The 24,455-nt window shown below is 36.9% G+C and overlaps 1 protein-coding gene across 2 annotated transcripts in view; it reads left to right on the top strand.

Annotated features, from left to right (window-relative positions):
• Positions 1-24,455, top strand: part of TLK1 (tousled like kinase 1) — a 148,447-nt gene that overhangs the window by 66,313 nt on the left and 57,679 nt on the right. For both annotated transcript variants that reach the window (XM_056110149.1, XM_056110148.1), the window contains exons 3-5: positions 3,105-3,176; positions 19,292-19,367; positions 23,054-23,100. In XM_056110149.1, coding sequence (XP_055966124.1) covers positions 3,105-3,176; positions 19,292-19,367; positions 23,054-23,100 — 195 coding nt within the window. The remainder of the gene's footprint in view (positions 1-3,104; positions 3,177-19,291; positions 19,368-23,053; positions 23,101-24,455) is intronic.

The raw sequence follows: 24,455 nt of genomic DNA, 5'->3' as shown, positions 1-24,455 counted from the left end.
TAGCTTTGTAGTATGGCTTTAAGTCAGGAAATATGATGCTTCCATTATTTTTGTTTCAGAATTGCTTTGGTTATTTTAGAACTTTTTGTGGTTTCATGCAAAATATGTACTCAGCATGTTAAGCGATTTCTCTGACCCTCAGACATCTCTTGAACTTCCTCTCATGCTGTACAGATCTTGGTGGAAGCTAATTACCCTAATACTAACCCCTGCAGAGGCATTAATGGAAATTGCTTGTTACCCAGGTTTTGTTTTTTGCTTTTTGCTTTATAATTTGGGGGGCTACCCTGATCAGTGGGCTGGAGCGATAGCACAGAGGGTAGGGTGTTTGCCTTGCACGTGACTGACCCTGGTTCGGTTCCTCCGTCCCTCTTGGAGAGCCTGCCAAGCTACCAAGAGTATCCTGCCTGCATGGCAGAGCCTGCCAAGCTCCCCGTGGCATATTCAATATGCCAAAAACAGTAACAAGTCTCAAAATGGAGATGTTACTGGTGCCCGCTCAAACAAATCAATGAACAATGGGAGGACAGTGCTACAGTGCTACCCTGAGCAGTGCTATGGGCTTACTCCTGATTTTATATCCCGGGATTGAGCCTGAGTCATCTGTTTGCCAGGCCTTAACCCTTAGCTCTCTGTCCAACCTTGGTTACCCAATTTTGTTGTAAATGTAAACCCTACCATTTTAATTGAGGTACCGTGATTTATAATGCTGTTTATGATAGCTTCATGCATATATTATTCCAAGCTCATTCCCACCACCAGAATGTCTGCTTCCCTCCACCAATGTTCCAGTGATTCCTCCTAGCTACCTTCTCTCCATTCACCCAGGTAAATTCAGTTCTGAGTATTGACTTTTGGCGGGGGGGACTCACACCCAGCAATGCACAGGAGTTACTCCTGGTTTATGCACTCAAGAATCACTCCTGGCAGTGCTGGGGGACCATATGGGATGCTGGGAATCAAACCTGGGTTGGCTGTGTGCAAGGCAGACGCCCTACCCGCTGTGCTATTGCTCCAGCCTGAGTATTTACATTTTTATGGGGGAAGTTGTGTTTACTAAAACCATTGCCATTGCCTCCATTGTTCCTGACTCTTTATAACATAGACTTCTGGATTGTTATTTATGATGTATTTTTTCTTATACTTGACATTCTTGCTCCAATTGGATTATCATTTCCTCTAAATAGTGCTTGAACATACTCAGGTTGAATATTTATTTTGTGATGAAAGTAGCTGTTAAGGTCCCTAGCATTGGGGCTGGAGTGATAGTACAGTAGGTAGGGCATTTGCCTTGCATGTAGCCAACCCAGGTTCATTTCCCAGCATCCCATATGGTCCCCTGAGCACCGCCAGGAGTAATTCCTGAGTGCAAAGCCAGGAGTAACCCCTGTGCATCGCCGGGTGTGACCCAAAAAGCAAAAAAAAAAAAAAGATCTAAAATTATTTTAAGACATTATTATGCTCATGGTGAAAACGTCCACAAAATGATAAGGTGTATAGAAGCTATATTGGAAACATAGCACATTTTATTGTAGAGAATTATTGTTCATTTCTGTTTGTCATATTTAAATGTGTTAAGGAGAATGTAAAAACCCTTGAGTAAAACGATTTAAATTGTCATCTTGGGAAAAATCTAATCTAACATTAAAAGAAATTAAGGATTAGAAATCAAGAATTGGGGCTGGAGAGATAGCACAGCGGGTAGGGCGTTTGCCTTGCACACGGCCAACCCGAGTTCGATTCCCAGCATCCCATATGGTCCCTTGAGCACCGCCAGGAGTAACTCCTGAGTGCAAAGCCAGGAGTAACCCCCTGTGCATCGCCAGGTGTGACCCAAAAAGCAAAAAAAAAAAAAAAAAAAGCAAGAATTGTTTAGTTAGTTAATATAAACAAAAGCAAATGTGTACATATAGAATATAATGACTGTGAAAGGAATTAAGGAGTACAATACTTTAAGATAAAACAAACACTTGTTTTTATAGTGGATAGTAAATTTAGGATCCTGTTACCCTAACAGTAATCCAAATTCCTTTACTTTTATTTTGTGTTGACCTTACATCATTTTATTTACTTTTTTTGATTTTTATTTTTATAAAGTTGTTCACAATAGTTCATTACAAATAATGTTCAAACACCAATTCCACCACCATGCACCTTTCCACCACCATAAGAGGAAAGTGTGCTAAGATTGTTGTGCTTCACCCTGGAGCCATCTAAGCCTTTATATAAGAGATTACCAGCATGTGTATAAAAACCAAATAAATGTGTGCTATTTTTGGTACATCAGTGGGCTAGAGTGTAAGAGGATGCGTGGTCACGAATGCGGCCACGAGTTCCAGGATGTTCTGTGTTGCTCTCTTCCAGGAGCTTTATTTCAGTCTCTGGGTCTTGGCCATTTATGAGATTATATGGTGCTAGGGACAGTTTGTGGGTGTGACTGCCAAGTTACTGGGGAGCTGGGGGGAGGAGACCCAGTCCTGTTGCAAGCGGGCTTGGAGATCTCAGTCACAGGTCCTGCATACCTGCGTTTTTCTTCAGGTTCCCCTGTAGGTGAGGCTCTGAGATATTGGAGAGCGCCCTTGAGTATGGCTGCGGTTGAATCCCAGTCCTTTTACTCTTTAGTCTAGTGTTCTGAAAAATCAGCTCTGCTGGGGAGATGACTCAATGGCTGGAGCTGACACATCATATTCCCCAGCACAGTTGGAGTAGCCTCCAAGCACCAGTGTGTGACTCACCCCAAACACTCAGCTAATGGGTCAGATACTGAAAAATATTGGGAGCTGGAGAGAAAGAATAGGGATTAAGGCACTCACATAGCATCAACCTTGGTTTGGTCCCCCAGCACTACCTGTGGACTCCTGAGCACCACTGGATATGACTCAAACTCCTCCTCCCCTTTGCCCAATTTTTAAAAAAATAGCAGAACTTAGTGACTTAAAACTTTCCAAGATATTTCATACTGTAGAAAACTGATATTCCTTTTACCTCATTTGATTTTCAGACATAAAGGAATGGTACCTTATTCTATTTATGAAGCTGACTATTTACTTTGCAACATGTCTTAAAGTTTCTCCTAATTTTTGTTTTCAAAAAATCTTTAACAGGCCTCAACAAATAATGAAAGCTCTAATCACAGTTTTGGAAGCTTGGGATCTTTGAGTGATAAAGAGTCGGAGGTAAGTAACTTAATTCAAAGTACGATACTATTAAAATTAAAGCTGGAATTGCTTTTTTTTAATACTACATTTTTTCCTTCATTAATCCCTGTGCTTAAGGTTAATGCTTAAATTCCCAGTGGGAGTATTTTCTGTCTGGGAAGCAAAGATTTCAGACTGAAGATTGTATTTGATGTTAGAAAATACATAGTTTGGTTTTGTAGTTGAACTTGTATAGTTGTGGTATATTCTTAATGGAAGATAATCATTAGCCATTAATTCTAGATGGTGGATTTTTAAATGCTTGTGTTTGTTTTTCCATTATTTCCTGTTATACTTGGCTCCTATTTTGGTCCTGAGTGAGGGTTCATTTACTGTCTGAGATAATTAATATACCAACCCTGATCTCCTTACCCCCAACCCCCCTGAACTTTCTTCTGGGATTTCGTGCTGTTGGTTTTTACCTTTCACATATTAAAATATTTTTAAAATCCCCTTCCTTTACACCTACTGACCCCACTAAGAAAATGCATGGGGTTTTTGTAAGTAGGCATTTGGATTTGTGGTATAGTTCACATTAAGCATAATAAATACTGGCATCTTTTCATAATGTGTAAACAGGAAGTTCTTAGGATTTTAGTGTTTACTTGTTGATGCTGCAGCTTCACTTTTTTATGGATACAGCCTGCAATATTTTCTCTTCTCAGATTATATAATCCTGTCTACTTTTCAACATTTTTATGTGTGTATGCATGTGTGTGTGTTTGTGTGTTTCATTTTTTTGGTGTTAACTTATCTCTACTTGATTCAATTTTAACCTTTTTTTTCCCAATTGGGCTAGTGTAGATTTATCACCTTCCAAGTACCAGTCGGTGGTTAGTAGTCAGTAATTCATAGCCTTTTGTTTTTGGTGTTCAGTGGAAAGGGACTCTCAAAAGTTGGCATCTTTTTTTAGCCTTGTTTTATTGAAAGCATCAAGGAATCTCCAGGTAGACAGTTTTTCAATTTTCTTCAGGCACCCTGACACTCCAAAGGAGTGTGGCATAGGGCTCTCACTCATCAGGCTTTCCCTTCCACAGAGACAACTGGCAGGCAGCTGAAAGGACTGTGCAAGTGACGGGACTTTATCTGCAGTAGGTTCCCTTGAGGTAAGCGTTAGCAGCCCCAGATGATCACAGTTTAGTTTTCTCCAAGTTAACACACTTACATTAAATCCTTAAATATTGTAGTTTCAGATCTAGTCAAACCACAGATTTTAAAAACTATCAAGAATGTTTTCACTTTATGTGTCCTGGACTTTGGAACATTTCTTGATATTGCCAGTGATATAATTTGTTTAGTAATTTCACATGCTTCTTTATTCACAAACTTATGAGGGAGAATAAAGTAATTTTAGATGACCTTTCTGTTTACCAAGTATGGTGTTTTTGATAGATTTTTTAAATTCATACTTTTTGGTGGGGGATGAGATGGTCTCTGCCCAGCAGTGCTCAGGGATTAATCTTGACTCTCAGGATTCCAATCCTGGCTATGTGAGGGGAACATGTAGTGCTCGGATTCAAACCTAGGCCTGCATTCAGTGTATGTGCATCAGCCTGTTGAGCTATCTCTCCATCCTTAGATAAGATATTTTTAAATGATGGTACATAGTAAAAGATCATCTATAGTACTTAAATCTTTGTTTTTAATTGTTATTCACATATTATTCCCATCCTGAGTTACAGATCCCATGTCTGAATACTTTTTAAAAATGTATCAGGTCATTAGAAAATACTGTTTTGCTTTTAAAAATTTTAAGTATCATTTTTGGCAGTATTTTTGATTAAAATGTTGAATATTTTTTTAAAGAAAAACTAATGTTTTTTGCAGTGAAATGCAATTTGACTAACAATGATATATTTAGCTTTATTTAAAGGTCATTATTTATAAGTGAGTTTTGGGGGGTTTATTTTGGGGGTTGGGGCTTTTTGTTTGATTTTTGGACCACACCCAGAAATATTCAGGGATTACTCCTGGCTTGCTTAGGGGATCATATGGAATGCTGGGGATCAACCCAGGGTGGCCACATGCAAGGCAGGCATCCTACCCTCTGTACTATCATTCTAGCCATTTCATAGGTTACTTAGTAAAGTTGTTGGCAGTTAAGCTAATGCAGTCTAGTTTTCTAGTTAACAGAGTTCTGTGTTTCTTGGTACCTGAAACTAAAGTTTATGTAGTATTTCATTGTCTTCTGGTGCAAATTTATTCTTTTGGTAATTTGTGCCCTGATCAATTTAAATTTTTTTAACAATAATTTTTGATCTTTATGAGAAAACAGCACTAAAGGGTCTATTTAAAATAATACCTTCATTTCCTTAATGGTAAGTTTATTTAAAACAAAAATTTTACTACTACCTACCTGGTTCTACCATGCTTATCTATATTCCTTTAGTTTTCCTCTGGCATTATTTCTATATTTTAAAAGATACATGCCTTGCTATTCTGGTTCATTGATTGAGGTTTTATCAATCCTTACTCCCTGTTAGGATTTTTGAAGATTTTACATTACCAATATCCAAGTTTCCTATTTTCTTCTTATTCAGCACTCATCTCAACGTACAGAATCTGATTTGGGTTGAGTTTTTTTTGTTGGTTTGTTTTTGCAATAAAATGGCATTTTATATTCATTTTCATTAAAACTGCCTCAAATGTTTTATACCAAGTTTATATATTAATTATTTCATTATTTTATATAAAAATTTTCCCCCCAAGTTTTTCGGTCAAATGCAAGGATGCTTAGGGGTTATTCCTTGCTCTGCACAGGAATGCTATCTAGCCGTGTTCCGGGGAACATAGAGGATGCCAGCGATCAAACCCAGATCGGGTACACTCACAAGGCAAGCTCCTTACCTGCTGTACTATCTTTCCACCCCAATTTCTATGTGTGTAGAAATTGTGGAACAAAAGACTTTTCTTTTTGCATACGAAGTTGCCTAATACTTAAGAAGGTGTTCATTTTATTTTACTTTGTTAAGTTTTTCTTGGTAGATTCAATGGGCACAAAAAGTTCTTGTGTTTCTTTTTTTTAATAAGGACTTATTAACAATCTATTATCTTCTAATTCAGCAGTTCCCAAATTTATTTGGCCAACCACCCCATTTTCTAGCAAAACAGAAAATGGTGTACAAATTGATCATGGGCTACATATCTCCCACCCTACCATCATTCTTTATAATATTAATTAGAAGTAATTGTGCCAGAACAAACTTTCATAAACAATGTGAAATATATTTTAATAGATGTAAGCACAAGGTACTGTGGTAGTGAAGAAGCCCCTAATACATTATACTTGTAAGTGAGTGCAGGGAAGAGATGTCTTTCTTCAATTCGAGAGAGGAACATTGTTAGAAAAAACTAGAAATTTATCCCAGGAGATAGTGAAAAAGTATTAAGAGATGGAAGGTAGAGGGACTAGGAAATACTTTTGTTACTGCATGGAAGCATGGTGAGGAATTTGTTTCAAGCATAGGGTAGTGATTATCAATTACTGTTGCACTTTAGATAACCTGAAGAACTTTAAAAGTTCTTGATTCCACTTGATGTAATTCTACTTAAAGTAGAATTAGTAGGATCAGATGACCTTGAATAAAGAGAGGGATCTAGGATATCTTAAAGGTGGATAGCTTTATACATTGACTTTATCCATCCACTATGTATGTGAATGATCATGCCTTTCACTGAAATAGACAATGAATACTGAAGACTAATAGATTTGGCATAGCAGGTTATGAATTTAATGAGGGTCAACACTGACTTTAGATACCTATGAAAAAAATAAGTGCATATAGCTCTCCATTTATGCTGTAGGAACTGCTGAACTATGTGGAGCTCAGCAGACATCAGACTAGGAATGATGTAGGAGTTTTTGGCATAGGTAAGCAGATCTCAAAGTATAGAGTCTGAGAAACCTTAAAACTTGGGGGCCTGCAAAGGATTCTTTAAAAAAATTTTTTTTTAAACCTGTTGTAACAATTCTAAGACTATTTGCCTTTTTTACAATAATGCTAAAACATATTTGACAACTTAACCCTTTTTTCATGAGTTTATAGTAGAAATTTCCAGAGTACTATGATAGGACATTATCTTTCTGATGATTTGTGGATTTTGATCTTACTAAAGTGCTTTAAAACTTGTAGTATTAAATTCAACTCTGGTAAATATCAGTGATTGTGACTCATGAATAAAAGCTCTGTGGTGTCTCGGTGAATTTTAAGAGTTGTATTGGGGTTCTGGTATCCATAGTTTTTTTTTTATTAGGCAGTTATTTATAATATTGCTGGTATTAGTGTTTGAAGCACAGAGTATTGCTACACCACAGCCACCACCAAAGTGCCAGCATTCTTTTACCATTGTCTCTAGATCTCCTTCTCCCCACACTCCCAGCAAAATTCATTTCTATAGTCAGACTGTCAGTGGGAGGGACCCAAATGTTTAAAACTTGCTTTTGTAGATGAACTCATCCTGATTGTGTAATGTTAGCAGGCAAGATGGGTGTACTGGAGAAAGACAGACAAGGTGTGGATAACAAGTTGGAAGAAAAATAGAAGAAAACAATGGAGAAAAATGATAAAATTGTTATTGCATTCAGTTAAGATAATGACTATAAGAAGACAGAATTTTATTATCACTTAGGCTTTGTTTTAGTTGGTAAATGGGAACAAGAAGCCAGATTGATTAAGGAACTGTTGGAAAATGAGAAAATCACTGTATCACTGTCATCCTATTGTTCGCTGATTTACTCGAGCAGGCACCAGTAACATCTCTATTCGTCCCAGCCCTGAGATTTTAGCAGCCTCCTCTTACTCGTCTTTCCCAATGATTGGAGGCTCTTTCAGGGTCAGGGGAATCAGGGGAATGAGACCTATTATAATTACTGGTTTTGGCATATCGAATATGCCACAGGGAGCTTGCCAGGCTCTGTCCGTGCGGGCATGATACTCTCAGTAGCTTGCTGGGCTCTCTGAGAATATATATATATTTTTTTTTTCTCACTAAATTTGTTGCCTACTACCTGAACCCCATCAAACTTGGTGTGATAATTATGGAAAATGGGTAGGAAGTGTCTTACAGGGTGTCTGGAGAGCAGCCTGGAGCGTGGCTGCAGTTGGGTAGTGGAGGTCAGCTGCCGGGGCAGGAAGGATTCTTACCTGCGCCCCCCCCCCCCCCCCCCCCCCGGGGCACCCCGAGCGAAAACAGCCTGGTGTGGAGAGGAAAATGAGGAAATAGTGACAGCAAATACTGCCTGCGTATGGCAGAATCTGGACTGAAGCTCAGGAGACACTATCTAGAACCTGACTTGACATATTATGTTCTAGGGAAAGGTTCAAAGCAGAACTGTGGTCAGACATGAAACTGCCAAGAAGAGAGGAGAAATTAGAGTCAGATGAAATGCTTATTTTTTTCCCCTCTGGAGGAGAAAAAATACTCTGTAGGAGTATGAATGGTGAGATCTAGTTCTTACAGTGGGCAGTGTTATCTGTGAATACAACTGATTAGAAACATCCTTTCCTTTTTAGGACAAAATTGCATTCCTGATAACCTTTCTTTGCAGTGAAGATAAAGGGTTCTGGGTAGCTGAAAGGAAAAAAACACAAATAAGCTGTGGGTGTGCAGTAGGGAGGTTACAGGGAAGGGAGTTTGTGGTAAGGGATCAGTCATCTTCTTAAAATTTTTTTTCAGTGTTTCAGAATGCCTGAAATCAGCTTGCTTTATCGGCTGGCTAAAAGTCCAGATTATTTTATGAGGCTAAGAGAAGAATCTCCCAAGTTTCTTGGATATTAGTGTATTAACAAGATTTAGAAACTGCCTTGAAACATCTATTTGCAATTTTCTTTGTAGGACCCTTCCTCTTTTCTGCTTTCTCTGAATTCTATGTAGTTGCTATTCTCAGCCCTACCTCATCACTGTATCACTATCATCCTGTTGTTCATCAATTTACTCAAGCGGGCGCCAGTAACATCTCCATTCGTCCCAGCCCTGAGATTTTAGCAGCCTCTCCTTACTCATCTTTCCTAATGCTGCTGTATTGGAGGGTCTTTCAGAATCAGGGGAATGAGACCTGTTATTGTTACTGTTTTTCGTATATCGAATATGCCACAGATAGCTTGCCAGGCTCTGCCATGTGGGTGGTATACTCTTGGTAACTTGCCAGGCTCTCTGAGAGGGATATATATATATATATATATTTTTCCCCCTCTATGATTTGTTGCCTACTGTCTGAACCCCATCAGATATGGTGTGGTAATTATGGAAAATGGGTAGGGAGTGTCTTATGATGTGTCCAGGAATATGTTCACTTATATGTGAGGCGCGGCCTGAGCTGTGGAAAGCGGCCTGAGCGTGGCGGCTGTTGGGTAGTGGAGGTTAGCTCCCAGGGCTGGGTCCCTTGGGGCAGGGAGGGCTCTCACCCGCCCCCGCTCTGGGGCATCCTGAGTGAAAACAACCTGGCGTGTCGTCCGGTGGCATGGTTATGGGGGCCTCATTTTATGCTCCCTTCCAGGAGAAGCAGTCTTGAGTTCTGGAGGGTGGCCCATGAGGATATTATCTGGCTATGGCAGAAAGTGGCTTATGGGTGTGACCCCTGGGTCGCCAGAGACTGGGGGAAGCAGGCAGAGGATCTCTGCTCCCTACCTCATAGTAAAATAAATTGTTATCTTGTAACTCACATGGGATTTATAGTGAATATAGCAGAGCAGATAGGGCATTTGCCTTGCATGTGACTGACCCGGGTTCTATTCCTCCATCCCTCTCGGAGAGCCTGGTAAGCTACCGATTGTATCCCACTTGCACGGCAAAGCCTGGCAACTATCCGTGACATATTCGATATGCCAAAAACAATAACAAGAAGACTCACAATGGAGGCGTTACTGGTGCCCGCTCAAGCAAATTGATGGATAAAGGGAGGACAGTACTACAGTGCTATTATATTAACATTACACCTATTCTTCCTCCCTTCCTGTCTTTTTAAATATTCTGCAACATATTTCTCAACATTTATTTCTTACTGGGCTTTGGATTTTGTAGTACTCCCATATAATCTGAATCGGAGTTTAATGAGTTTAACAATTTGGAGCAAGAGAAATAGTACAGGAGTTAAGGAGTTAAGGCTCTAGCTTGCATGTGTCCAACTCTGGTTCAGTCTTCTACACCACTTAGTTCTCAGAGTAACCCCTGAGCAAAGAACTGGAAGTAGGCCCTAGGACTAACAGGTATAGGCAGTCTTCCCCTCTTACCCACCCCCTTGCCCCCAAATGGTCTCAACAATTTAAAATATATTCTATTTCTTTTAGAACCAAAGTTTTCATACTCCTTCTTCCTAAATATTTGTCAGGTCTTTTAAATTCTCCACTGGGGTTGATTACTGTTTACTTCTGATCCAAAGTAATTTGTTACGAATGAGTTAATTTAGAATTAAGAATTTTAAGTTAAAAGAATTTGGAAACTGAAATGGTAGTTGCAGCTTGACATTTAAATTTAGATCCACTTTCAGAATTATAATCATTGTAATGAAAGAACAGTATGATGTAGATGTGATGCCCTGATTACCTTAATTTACCTCTGCCATTTGGTTAATGAAAACTGTTTTATGAAGGTTCTGATTACATTTCTCATTTCACTTGTTTCTAGAAGAATTATTAAATGCTTTTAATTGGTTTGGGTTTTTTTGTTGTTGTTGTTGTTTAGAGGCCACGTCTGGCTGTGCTGGGTCATTCCAAATTCAGTGTTTGGCGGGGGCCATGTGGTACTGATATCAAACCTGGGACTCCAGAATACAAAGCATGTGCTTCAGCCCTTTGAGTTATCTCTCCAGGCCCTGTTTTATTGTACTTCTAAGAAGAATTTTTAAGGGGTCATGTTGTATGTAATTGCTTATTTTTGCATTTGGAGCAAAGTAGAAGTTAAGAACAGTAGGGATTTAGACCTAAAGTTAGTTGAAATGTGGTTTAGGAGGGATGTTATTTTCAGAACTAAGGATTTTTTTTCTATAACCTTCTCTAAAGATTTTTTAATATAAATTCATTTTTGGGGGAGATGTTTGAAAATTCCACATAAACATCAATTGATTGTATTGTCTTCTGATAGTATGTCACACAATTTTTAAGAATAACAAAAACGTTTTCTGTCTCTTTTAGATACATACCCAGTTCTACTTTCATATTTCCTTTTCCTCTCCAAATTCGTGTTTAACTTGAACATTTCCTCACTGAACACTTAGGTACCTTAGATTAATCGGATTCTATTTGAAAATAGTGATAAAACTGACATAAAATTTTAGGTTTTTACATGCTAGGGGAAAAGGGAGCTCATATAGAGAAGGGAACACCAAATAAAGGTGTTGGGAGGATCCTCCCAGTATGGGAGATGCATGCTGAAAGTAGACTATAGACCAAACATGATTGTCACCCCATTGCCTCTTTTGCAAACCACAACACCCAATAAGAGAGAGAGAACAAAAGGGAATGCCCTGCCACAAAGGAAGGGTGGGATGGGGGAGATGGGGGGTGGGAGGGATACTGGGATCTGTGGTGGTGGGAAATGGGCACTGGTGGAGGGATGGGTATTTGATCATTGTATAATTGAAACCCAAGCACAAAAATTTGTAAGTCTACAACTGTACCTCATGATGTCTCACTGATTAAAAAAAAAAATTTAGGTTTTAGATTGATTTTTTTTTCTAAGAATTCATTAAAATTTCACACATTTTATTTGAATATTTCTTTAACTTCTTAGTCTGAACAACTAGTAAGAAAGGAACAATTGAATATGAATTTAGTGGTATGTAGTTAGGTATTACTGAACATTTTTTTGTCCTTTCTTCTTGAAACACTTTTTTTCCTTCTTTTTTTTCTGTTTAAAATCTGTTTAGTTTCTAGACGCCAGGTCTAATATTAATATTGATTTCAATTGAAAATGGGCCGGAGCAACAGGTAGGCCGTTTGCCTTACATGAGGCAAACCTGGGTTCAAGCTCTTCAAGCTACCAAGAGTATTCCACCCACAGGGCAAGGCCTGGCAAGCTACCCGTGACATACTCGATATGCCAAAAACAGTAACAAGTCTCACAATGGAGACGTTACTGGTGCTCACTCAAGAAAATCGATGAATGACCGGAGGACAGTGCTACAGTGCTACAGTTCAACTAAAATATTCTTTTTAGTTCTAATATGTGAGAGGGTTCATAGCAAAGGAAATGGATGAGTATATCCAGTTGGAATGTATGAGTATATACATCTTTGGTCTTGTGAAAGGAAAAGTGAATTTGAAATCAAACATGGATCTAATACTAGTTCTTGTTTATAAAAGTTGGATCAGGAAGTTTCAAAATGTAAATAGCAGGCTCTATACTTAGATATTCTTATATATTCTGTCTAGATCACTTAAGTGCTTTTAAAAGTGTGTATGAATTGTGTATGATGGGAGGCTTAAGTGGTATTGGGGAAGGCATATTATGCACAGGGGTCACTCCCAGCTGTGCTCAGGGAACCATGCATGGCAGGAATGAAACACAGGTTTCCTACATGTTTTGCCTGCTCTCCTGCTCCAGTTTGGAGTTAAAATTATGAATTCCTGAAATAATGAGTTTGACAACTATTTAGCCAAGTACTGTTAAATGCTTCCCTTATAAAGGTATACTTAGAGTGGCTGGATGGGGGTTAATTTGGAACAAGAAAGTTTTAAATTGATAATGAAAACAAAATTGAAAGAGGAAGGTAATGGTTTTAAGAGTGAATAGATGTACTTTCTGGTGGGACCAAATTGGTGTTTGACCAATATAACTGCTTAGTAAATACTGGTTGAGAAAATAATTAATCATTTCTTTACTTACAACATGCTGTACAGGCAGTTTTTTTTGTCCCAACTGCAAATGATTCTTTAGTATCCATCACAGCAAGGTTCTCAACTACTTAGCATTGCCATTGGGAGCCAGGTATTTCTTGAGAGGGGGGAATTTTCAATGCAGTATAAGATGCAGAAGCATCTTTACTGCAGCCAACTAATCTTTTCCCCACTCCCAACCCCCAGTGTGGCTACCAAAATTATTTACATATATTTAGGGCTAGGGACAAATCTTGTTAAGAACCATCTCATTGGGGCTGGAGCAGTAGTAACAACCTGTTGGGTGTTTGTCTTAACAACCCAGGTTTGATCACCGTTATCACATATGGTCCCCCAAGCACCGCCAGAAGTAAGCTCTGAGCATTGATGGGTGTGACCCAAAAACAGAAATGAAAGAGAGAAGAAAATAGTACTTTTATTAGCAATTTGCCTGTGGAGTTAATTACAGCTTCATGTTTACCATTTCTTAACTGTGGAAACAATCTCAAGGAGGTTAATTTACCTACAGTTTAAATTCTAATGTGCCTGTCTTATTTCAAAAGATGCACCCAACTATTGTGTTATGCTATATCTCCATAACTAAAATAGTACATAACTTAAGTGACTTGCCTTTGGGGGAGAAATGGTTTTCTATTTATTGAAATATTAAGGTTTATGATTATAGCAATCAAATTTGCCAATTTAAGGTATCAGACTTAAGAACACTATAAAATATTTTATCTGATAAATATTTAAGAGTATTCCGCCTAAGTTGACATCACTTAGAAATTTAATTTTATTAATTGGAATAGTAATTCCAAGAACATAAGCTGTGGTCCAGTTGTGTTCACTCTTGAGTTTTAGCAAACTTTTATTAATAAGACTTACTACCTTTACTTCTCAGTCTTCCAAAATATTGAAGAAGCAGGAGTCCTTACTTACAGTTTCAGTGAAGCATTACTTAAAAAGAAAATTTCAGACTACCAGTTTCTCTAATAAATATTGATTTGAAAAATCCACAGCAGAAACTTAGCAAACTAAATCTAGCAGCATATCAAAAAGATCATTTACCATTATCAAGTGATTCATTCCTTGATATGATAATATATAATTCCAAGGATAGTTCAATATATGCAAATCAGTTATGTGCTTTGATGCACTTTGCCTTTTGGACTCTCTCTATAGCTCAGCAGTATCTTTAAAATATAAACCTGTATATTCTGTCGCACCGTGTACATAAAATTATCCAAAATGGGTAAATTTGGTTTATGGGAGTCTTGTGGACTCATGTCAAAGAAATGTCCTCAGTTGGACAAAAGTAATAGAAATCACTATTCTAAATTTGCCAGAACCTTTAAATTTTATCTTGTCTCCCTCGTATTTGTTCTAACTGACTTTTATTAATGGTTGTATGATTTGTACTGCTTACAAGATCATTTGGAAGGGGGTAACTGTCCCAATTTTATGGGCTATCATATTTAACAAATAAATTCTTAACTCAAAGGAGAAACCAGAAAAGAGAAAGTGTTGATAAATGATCATGATAAATTATAAGAAAATAATAGATGAAATAGCATTTTACCAATTTTGACTGCTGTTTTTTCCTTTTCATCTTTCTCATGCCAGGGATTGATCTGGGTCTCCCGCAGGCAAAATCTTGTGCTCTAACTGTTAGAGTTATCTCCCCAGCCCTTGAATCTAATCTCTAGCCAAATGAATTAACTAGAAGAAAATTAATTAGTAGATTAAAAAGTGACTGTTTTGTTAGGGATGATATTATTTAATATTAGAGTAACTTTAATTTTAAAGTATTTTCTCATTAGAAATTTAATCTAAATCATTAGAAATTTAATGTGTATGTTATCTATTGTGATTTTATTAGAGGTAATAATATTTGATTTAGTTTGGTCAGGACTGATGAACTCCATCTAAGGTAATAAAGAATAAATTTAATATCCACTCCCGCTTTTGTTGAACTTACGGTATATTTTCACTTGGTTACAGTTTTCTGTAATGTATTTATAGGGACAATTTTAAATAATCTCTCTTGTTTGAAGTAATTTTCATGAAACAGTTTATATTGTTTTCCATAGACTGTGAAAGCATCAAGATTTTTATTTTCTTATATTTGACCTTCCTTTGAAGAAAGACATTTAAAAAAAAATAGCCACAGACTGCATTTATGTTCCAAGTGAAATTGCAGTTATTAAGTTTAATTGCATTGCTCTCATCTCTCAGGTTTGCCAGACAAGAGAATACTGAATAGTGAAATTTACAGAATACACATTATATTCCATATTTTGCATGAATGTTTTCCTTGTAATCTCATAATTCCTCTATGCTATCACATTTTTAAATTGATGAGAAAATTGACTTGGGATAAATACTGAGTTGAATTGTGTAAATAATAGATTTGGGAGTTTTTTTGGTCTATTTCTTCAGATCCCCTGGCACTTGCTTTTGAAGAAATTAAGGTCATTTGGGTTGAAAGAACTTTAAACTTTAATCTATGATGTTAAAGTGAGGTCAGAGATCAGCTTGGATAGTTTACTGTGACATAGGTGGAAAAGCTTAAAATTCTCAAAAGGGGGAAAAAAATGGTGTGTTTGTTGCAGAGACATGTACTTTTAGGTTGTTAGTATATCTGGATGTTCTATTATAGTCTTTGTACTGCGTTTTTAGTTTTTTAGTAACTATTTCCAACTCATCACCTCTCATTAGTTAAAATGCAGTCTTTAAAAGTAATTTCAGTTTTGTCATTACCCCACCCACTCCATTATTATTTGGTTTCTAGGAAGTAGGTCTGTTGTCTTTTTTTTTCTTTACTGTAATCATTATGCATTTGGTGGTAGTAGGTACTTTCTTCTGTGTGTGAGTGTTGGATTTTGTTTGTTTGTTTAAACAAAATGACATTTTATCCAAAGCATTCCACTTTTCTATTACAGAAAATTTTAAGTTTAGAGGAAATTTTGCCTTAGAGAGAAAAGCTATTCTATTTGGCTCAAAGGACTGAAATCCTTCCATTTGCAGCAGCACGAATGGATCTAAAGGGTATTATATTAGTGGAATAAGTCAGATGGAGGAATACAAAAACTGTATGATTTTTACTGATGATGTGTTGTATAGAGAAAACAAACAGACAAACTCCAAATGAAACAAATAAGACCGTGAGACCAATTTTTGAGATTACCAGAAAGGCAAAAGGAAGGAGAGTAAATAAATCAATGACAAAGGGTTCCATGCATTGTGAAGAAAGAGTTACACTTCTATGACGAATTTAATTTAGAATATGCATGTGTTGATTTTCAATGATGTACATTTGAAACAATGTTATGTTATATACCAGGTAGTACTTTTGTTTTAAAGACCTTAAGTATATAATTAGTGAAGTATTTAATGAATATTGCTCCAGATAAATATTTCTACATGCATCTTTCCACTTCCATCCTTTTTAAAATGGCCAGTAAATATTTTAGCATTTTATAAGTTTTTTGGAAGCTTTGTAGTAAATAAAACTTTACTCATCCCAGTTGAACCACCTCATACCCGACTTAATGTAGCCTCAGAGGTGCTGAGGGAAAAGACAGTTAAAGAGAGCCAACCTGGGGCTGGAGCAATAGCACAGCAGGTAGGGCGTTTGCCTTGTACACAGCCGACCTAGGTTAGATTCAGCATCCCATATCATCCCCCGAGCACCGCCAGGAGTAATTCCTGAGTGCATGAACCAGGAGTAACTCCTGTGCATCACCGGGTGTGACCCAAAAAGCAATCAATAAATAAATAAATAAAAATAAAGAGAGCCAACCTGAGTTTTATTTGCAGTGTCACAGCTGCGTGTCCTTGTGTTGAACTAACAATTTAGTTATCTGAAAACTGCCGCTTGGGACTGGAGCCATCCCCACTAAATAAATTAGTAAATAAAATGCAGCCTCTGAATCTTTCACCAGTGTATCCTTGAAATACACTTTAGAAAATGGCATGGCGGGGGGGAGAGATAGTACAGTGAGTTAAGGCACTTCCCTTGCACATGGCCAACCTGGATTCTATCCCCAGCACCTCATATAGTCCCCAAGTACTGCCAGAAGTGATTCCTAAGTGCAGAGCCAGGAATAACTCCTGAGCACTGCCCAGTTTGGTCCAAAAAACAAAAACGAAAAAAAAGGGAAAGAAAATGGCATGGACACCACTTATAATATTGTTTTCTAGGTAGGAAATATTTCCAGTATAACTTTCAGAAATGTATTATTTCATATGCTTTTATTTATTCAAAAAGTACTTAGAATTTAAGGTGGAATACAGATGGAACCGTACCATTTTAAAAAATCAATATAGTGTTAAACTGAACTGGAAAAAAGTGTATTTTCTTGATTGTATGTTTTTATATAAATTGAGTTGGGAAGGATAGAAATAAATTATTGTTTAGTAATGTTCTTTCATTCCAGATAGCCTTAAAGGTTTTCTATAAAAATAAATGAAAATTTTGTATTTGCTTTATTAAGAAAAATAGATTGATTTATAATTTTGATATTGAAATCAATTAACTCTGCCATACCTCTTTAGCAGATTGCCAGCTAGGAGGAATTTATGATCTCTCTTTAGTGATGTCAAAAGAAATAGGCAGTTTGTCAGATACAATTTTACAGACTTGTTTATTTTGCTTTTGAGCCACATCCACCAATGCTTATGGGTCACTCCTAGCTCTGATCTCAGAGATTAGTCCTGGCGGTGCTCGGGGAACCTGGGCCAGCCACATGCAAGGCTAGTGCCCTAGTTACTGTACTGTTCCTCCACCCGCCAAACAAACTTTCTATATAGTTGATTAATTCATTCCATTAGCACTTTTTATTTTTGGAGTCACACCCCACAGTGCTCCTGGCTTTGCACTCAGGGATTATTCCTGGCAATGCTTGGGGAACCATTTGGGTGCTAGCATGTGAACTAGGATCATCTGCATGTAAGCCACATGCCTTGCTCCCTGGACTATCTTGCTAGACCCCATCCTGTTAGTTCTATATGTAGGTTTTTAGAGCATGTCATTTGGAGAAACTAACGCAGTTAGGACTTGGAAGAACACAGTGGAAAACTTAAAATCCCCAAGATAATAGGACCATGGATTCCCAGTAAGAATTAGTGATATATTTTCATTCATACTTTTTAATTAGAAAATTATTCTGTCATCAAACTGGATTAAATTTCTTCCTTGTTTGGGGACTACAAAAAAAAACTCAGTGCTGAATTACTGAGATTCAAGGTTGAACCTTGAGGTTGTTTTTTAAGTTTCCTTGATATTTCATTCATTAATCTATGCTCCTCTAGCACCAGATGTACTTGCCAAGCTTCTAGAATTTACTGGCCCATGCCATTGCTTTATGCTTTTGCTCTTGGTTCTAATATTTTATTAATCACAAATTTGTCAGACTTAAAAACAACTCTATTCTAGCCTAATATAAAACTTATATCAATCAAAAGAACAAGGCTGTAATCTTAGAACAACCTTTAAGTCAGTGCTACAACCTTAAAGAACAGTACTACAAATTTTCTCTGAAGTTATTTTAGTTGTGTGGGCCATTCAGTCTCTGGATCTGCTCAATTCTAAAGTTGTATTATAAAAGTAGCCACAATCCACTAGTTATTGTGGTTGTGTTCTTGTAAGCCTCCTTTCATGATCTCTCTGTTTTGATTTTTTTTTTTTTAATTCAGTCGTTTAAAGTATTGGATAATTATCAGGATGAGTAGTCCCTCTTAGTAGGGATTGTATGTTTAGGTTTTATTCTGATTATCCCCTCTCATCCACTTCAATATTTACAGATTGTTTATGTATAGATAGTAGAAGACTAATAAGAAAAAATTGGTGGTTTTTTTGTCTCCCCTTCCTGTCTAGTTAAGAATTTTAAAGACTAATTACTCTCAGATTTTTCATCGTCCTTAAGGCAATTTCTGAATATGTGAATTTCAGGTAATTTGTACAAGAACTTTTGTACTTTGAATTTTACAAGCTTAAACCATAGGAAGTTTATTTTCTAAATAAACTGCAAGCTTTTGTTCAGTGACAGTATCTTAGTCAATGAGATTTATTGGAAGTACAATCATTGCTAGTTGAAAACTCAGTAAATTGTATATAAGGAGTTACACATTTACATACCATGAACACTATCAACTTCTTTTACTCAAAAATAATTTTTTAAAAAAATGATTTTCATTCTGACTGTAGTAATTAATAATGTGGTTGCAATTTGTGTGTTAAAACTGTAATTTAAAATTCAGTTAACTTACTTTCTATAGACACCGGAGAAGAAGCAGTCGGAATCATCCAGGGGAAGAAAGAGAAAAGCAGAAAACCAGAATGAAAGTAGTCAGGGTAAGCAAACAAAATCTTCCTTCAAAGCAAATAGGCATTTAATAACTAAGTATTCTTATTTTCAATCAATACCTTAATTATAAATAAATAAATTTTGTGTGATTTCTATAGCTATAGTATATTGTCTTAAACCACAGGTAGTATGTTTAATTACTATTAAGTTTTTAACATTTCTCCTGTTTTTAAATTTGAGAACTAGTAAGATAAGAATCAGGTCCAAACTTGGCAAACATTGTCTTAATCTTTTATGTTTCTCTCTTTATATGAATGTAGTATTCAAAAGATTTCTTATTTGGGGATAAAAACTGGTTTTAAAACATGTACCCCTGGAACCAAAGGGATTATACAGTGGGTAAGGCATTTGCCTTGTATGCAGGTAAGCCTGATTATGACCCTGGCACCACATATGCTCCTCTGAGCAGTACCAGGAATGATCCCTGAGCACCACTGATTCTGGGCCAAACTTCCCCTCCTCAAGGAAAAGAATAGACAGGTACCCAAACTTACTCAGGTCTCTCTTTAAAAAATATTCCCTATATAAAAATGGTCATCTTTTATTAAAACCGTTTTTTTTTTCACATCTGTTCATTTTCTCTTACACTCTTGTATTTATGATAGGAACTAAAAAAAATTCTCTAGACTACAAAATTTGTTAAGGCGAACAGTTTAATAGTATTGCTATTTCATTTGGCCAGCCAATTAAAAAAACTCTTAAATCACTTTTTTTTTAAATACATTACATGCTTAGAGCCCATCTTATAGCCTATTTTCATCCTTGCAACACCTGTGGTTTGGTATCAGCCCCTAACGCAGCAGATAGCTACAGCTGTTTTCAGCCTTTTAATACCTTCAGCAGTTAAAAACTGCTGGTCAAGGTACATGAGCCCATGGGCTTGGTAACATTTATATATGTGTATGTATACACATATATATCTCACTAGCATTAAGGAATATATTTACTATAGCCATCTTTGTTCAGAAGGAGTGCTCACTCTAGTGCTTTTTCTTTCTTTTTTTTGGGGGGGGGTTGGTGTAGTGTGTTTGCGGGGTAAGAGCAATGGGCCACTTCCAGTGATGATCAGGGGTTACTACTGGCTCTGCATTCACAAATTATCCTTGTGGGGCTCAGGGGACCATATGGGATGCCAGGGATCAATCTCAGGTCAGCCGCGTACAGGGCAAGTGCGCTTCCCACTGCTCCCTCTCTAGCCCCTCATACTAGCCCTTTTATTCTACCTGTGTAGCACTTTGTTTCTCGGTCTATTCTGACCTCCTTTTTGGTTCTTGGTACTTCATTAAGAGTGGCTAATGGACTTGAAATTTCATTTAGTATAAAGATGTATTAGTGATGGTAGTTTCAGCTGTAAAATACAAACTGAAATACCACCTCATTTAAAAGCAAGTTCCAAATGTAACTTTCCAAATGTAGCTTCAGGATTAGATGACTCAGCTTAAATCTCAATGAACCCGTAGTTTTGGTACTGAGAGATAGAGCAAAGATTAGGGTGCATGTAAGACTCAAGTTCGATCCCCATTACTACCTATGCCTCCCTCGCATAGATGGGTACATACCTGGCAGCCCCTGAGCACCACAGCTGGGGCTTTGGTGGTCTCCAGTGCCAAGTACCACTACATCCTCAGGCTTGATCAATAAGTTCCTGGCCCAGTTGACTGAAAATTACCAGGAGTGGTCCCTGGGCCCTCTTTGCACTACTTTAGAGACCCTTACACCCCTCATCCTCAAATTTAAAAAAAGAGCCCACATTTTTTTCTTGGTTGTATGCCATCTACAAAATTGGCTAGTTTTCTTATAGATTATGGGATGATTGCCTCCTTTTAAATAAATTTACTTTCCTCAATTGTAATTCCTTACTGCTTTCCTCACTTGTATTTACTTTTGAGAGTCTGACTTTCTGTGTTTCTTTTTCTCCTCTCTTAAACATCTTAGACTTCTTCACTATCATCTTACTGACTAGAATTGGGTCATGTGTCCATTTCAAAACTTCTTAAACTCAACAAAGATATATATTGCCATTACAAAAGTCAGGCCCATTCCTGAAACTGAAAATGAGTCGTTATCCTTAGAGGCTATGTGGAGAGCCAGATAATACCTGAAGAAAAAGGATTTCTAAGAAAAAGGAGGGAAGAAAGGAAACTAAAAATGGATACCATAATAGTTAGCTTACCCTGAAGTTACGTATGCTTTGTAAGGTAGAAGATGATAATTGAACAAATTTGGGTTCAGTTGGAGAAAGACCTTTTGACTAGGAAACAAAAATCTCCATTAAAAAAAGAAATTGCACCTCTTTAAAATCTGTAGAAAAGGTGTTTTAGGCAAAAGGCAGTTTCTTGATAGGAACCTTTACAGTCCTTGCTTGAATTGTACAAAACAATTGTTCTAAATTTCTTCATATCATTTATAAGTTCTGAGTACCTGCTATTAAAAATTTCTCTATATTGTTCCAAGAAGAAATTTAAGGTGTTGAATTTGTGAATGTATATTATTTAGTAATAACTGGCATGTATATACGTGCAACTGCTTGAGCAGTTATCCATTGAATAAAGTAAGTGGATAAGTGTAAGTCAGTATTGAATTCCTGGTATTCTTAGTTTATCTTTTGCAGTTGGAAGAAATCATGTTTCATAGTAGTTCTAGTCCACATAAGGATTTCCAAATTTTAAATATATATGCATATATATATATATACATACATATATCAAGCAAGTTCTTAATTAGTGCTTATGAGACTTGTGAAGAGTTTTATATTAGAGAACAGCTTTTCATTAAGGAGTTGTGTTCCGTAATGATTTGGAGTACTTCATCAATGTTTTAATATAAAAAATATTTGATATGTAGGTTGCCTGAAACTTATATTATTGTAAACCACTAGTATCTGAATTAAAATAATTAAGGTTGTTTATTTAAAAACCTATTACTTTGGAAACACTAATTCTTAGACTGTTACTATAAGTAGCATTTAAATTAATGCATGTTATGGGTCTGTGTTAAACCAGTGTTTGTATCTTTTTATTTGGGATGGTTTTTTCCCACGAGGCACTCAGGAGGTCCAAGGGCCCAGTGTTGAGTCTCAGCCAATTGGGCCTGCATCTGAGATCGCTGAAGCCCAGCTCTATGGTGCCAGCAATATCCAAGTCACCGAAGTAGTACTGGGGACCTACAGGGTTGCATCCTGTAATGCTAGGGCAACATGTGGTGCTAGGAATCAAGCTGAATCAGGCATATGCATGTGCCCTTAACACTTCATTTAATCTCCCTCCCCAAACCAGTGTTTTTATTTTATTGCTAAGTTATGAATATATTTGTCAGTGATGTAGCTGCTACCTTTTTTTTAATATATTGATTCACTTTTATGAATTTAATAGATGTTAAACTGAATGTTTTAAAAATGCTTTAGTGTCATTTATTTGATTTTCTGTAATTGGGGCTTTAAAACATCTACTTTCTTAGTGAATTGTATCATTTGATTTTTGGATTTCTGGAATTGTTATCAGACTCTTTGAGGACTCAATATTCTTTCACTGTTTATCACTACCCATCTGAAGTACCATATTTTTCTTAAATGTGTGACTTTCATGTGTCTTAAGGAAATTTAGTTAGCACTAAATTTTTTATTCTGATAATGATGATGACTGGCTTTATAAAACTTTTTACTCTTATATTTTAGGAAAAAGTATTGGGGGACGTGGCCACAAAATTAGCGACTATTTTGAAGTAAGTTCATTGAGGAATATCTCCAGTTCTTGGTACAAACTCTGCTTATATACTGAAAAAAATTCTTTAATGCACAGTGTCATTTGAGGAATAGGTGATCTTGGGCCATGCCTGGCAGTGCTCAAGGTTTATTGCTGGCTCTGTACTCCGGAATTAATTTTGTCAGTGCTCAGGGTACTATTGGCAATGCTGGAATAGAACCAGGGTTGGCTGTATGCAGGGTAACCACATTAACCTCTGTACTGTTTCTCTGTCCTCAAAATCATCTTTTGATTATCTACTCTGGTTAGAGCCGTGCTTCAGTACTGTGTAATGCCCTGTCTTTCTGGGAATATTAAATTTTTCTTTACATTAACAGGGCAGGGCCAGAGACATGTAATTGGCTGAGTGCATGTCTTTGCATCTGAGAGTCTAGGGTTAGATCCCTGGCACTTCATGGTTCCTTCAGTACCTCTGAGAGTAGTGACTCCCATGCACTCCCAAGTGGTCCCCAAAAACCAAACCAATACATTGGCGGGGCACATAATTTCCAAGTACTTTTTGTGTATTTGCTTTTAACCACCCAGGAGATAGGTAAGGCAAGTATTAGTATCCCTGTTTTACATAGAGTAAACTGAGGAGCAGAGATACAAAATAATGGTACCTAAGGGAAAATTCTAAAAGAAAGAACAAATAGTAGAACTTACAGCCTAACAGCCTCTAGTTCCAAATTCTTTCTACTATCATTGTAGGCTTTATTGCACTCAGCAACATTTGAGCCCCATGGATAGAGACTGAATGGTAGAGGTATGATTTTAAAAGCCCCTGAAAATAATAAGCAGTGGTAAAATTAGATTTTTACATAGTTTGTAATATTTCAAAACAAAACACCTTTGGTGCCAGATTTGTATTATAAAACAATACAACTATTAGAATCTTCTTAGGTGAAAATAATATTGAGAGTAAGAGTAGAATTTGTTAATTAGAGGAAAGGCTACATTTAAAAAATACTTTTGGGGGGCTGGGAAGATAGTACCTTGGGTAGGATATTTTCCTTGCACGTGGCCAACCTGAATTCAATCCCCAGCATCCCATATGGTCTCCAGAGCATCACAAGGAATAATTCCTGGGCACAAAGCCAAGAGTAACCCCTGAGCATCACTGGGTGTGTCCTCCCCAAAAAATGAATAATAAATAAACAAATGAAATAAAAATAAAGTAATAAAAATTCTTTATTCTTCATTATTTTCCTTTATTCTCCATTATTTTTTGAGGAGCCAAGGGACTTCCTTCCTTTTCATACTTTTTTAAAAAAATTAAACAACCTGTTGTTGACCACATGATACCTCTGGGTTCCTGAATTTCCTGTTCCTGAG

The sequence above is a fragment of the Sorex fumeus genome, unplaced genomic scaffold, assembly GCF_029834395.1.
Source record: "Sorex fumeus unplaced genomic scaffold, SorFum_2.1 ptg000009l, whole genome shotgun sequence".
Lineage (NCBI taxonomy): Eukaryota > Metazoa > Chordata > Mammalia > Eulipotyphla > Soricidae > Sorex > Sorex fumeus.
This window is presented reverse-complemented; position numbering and strand designations above follow the sequence as displayed.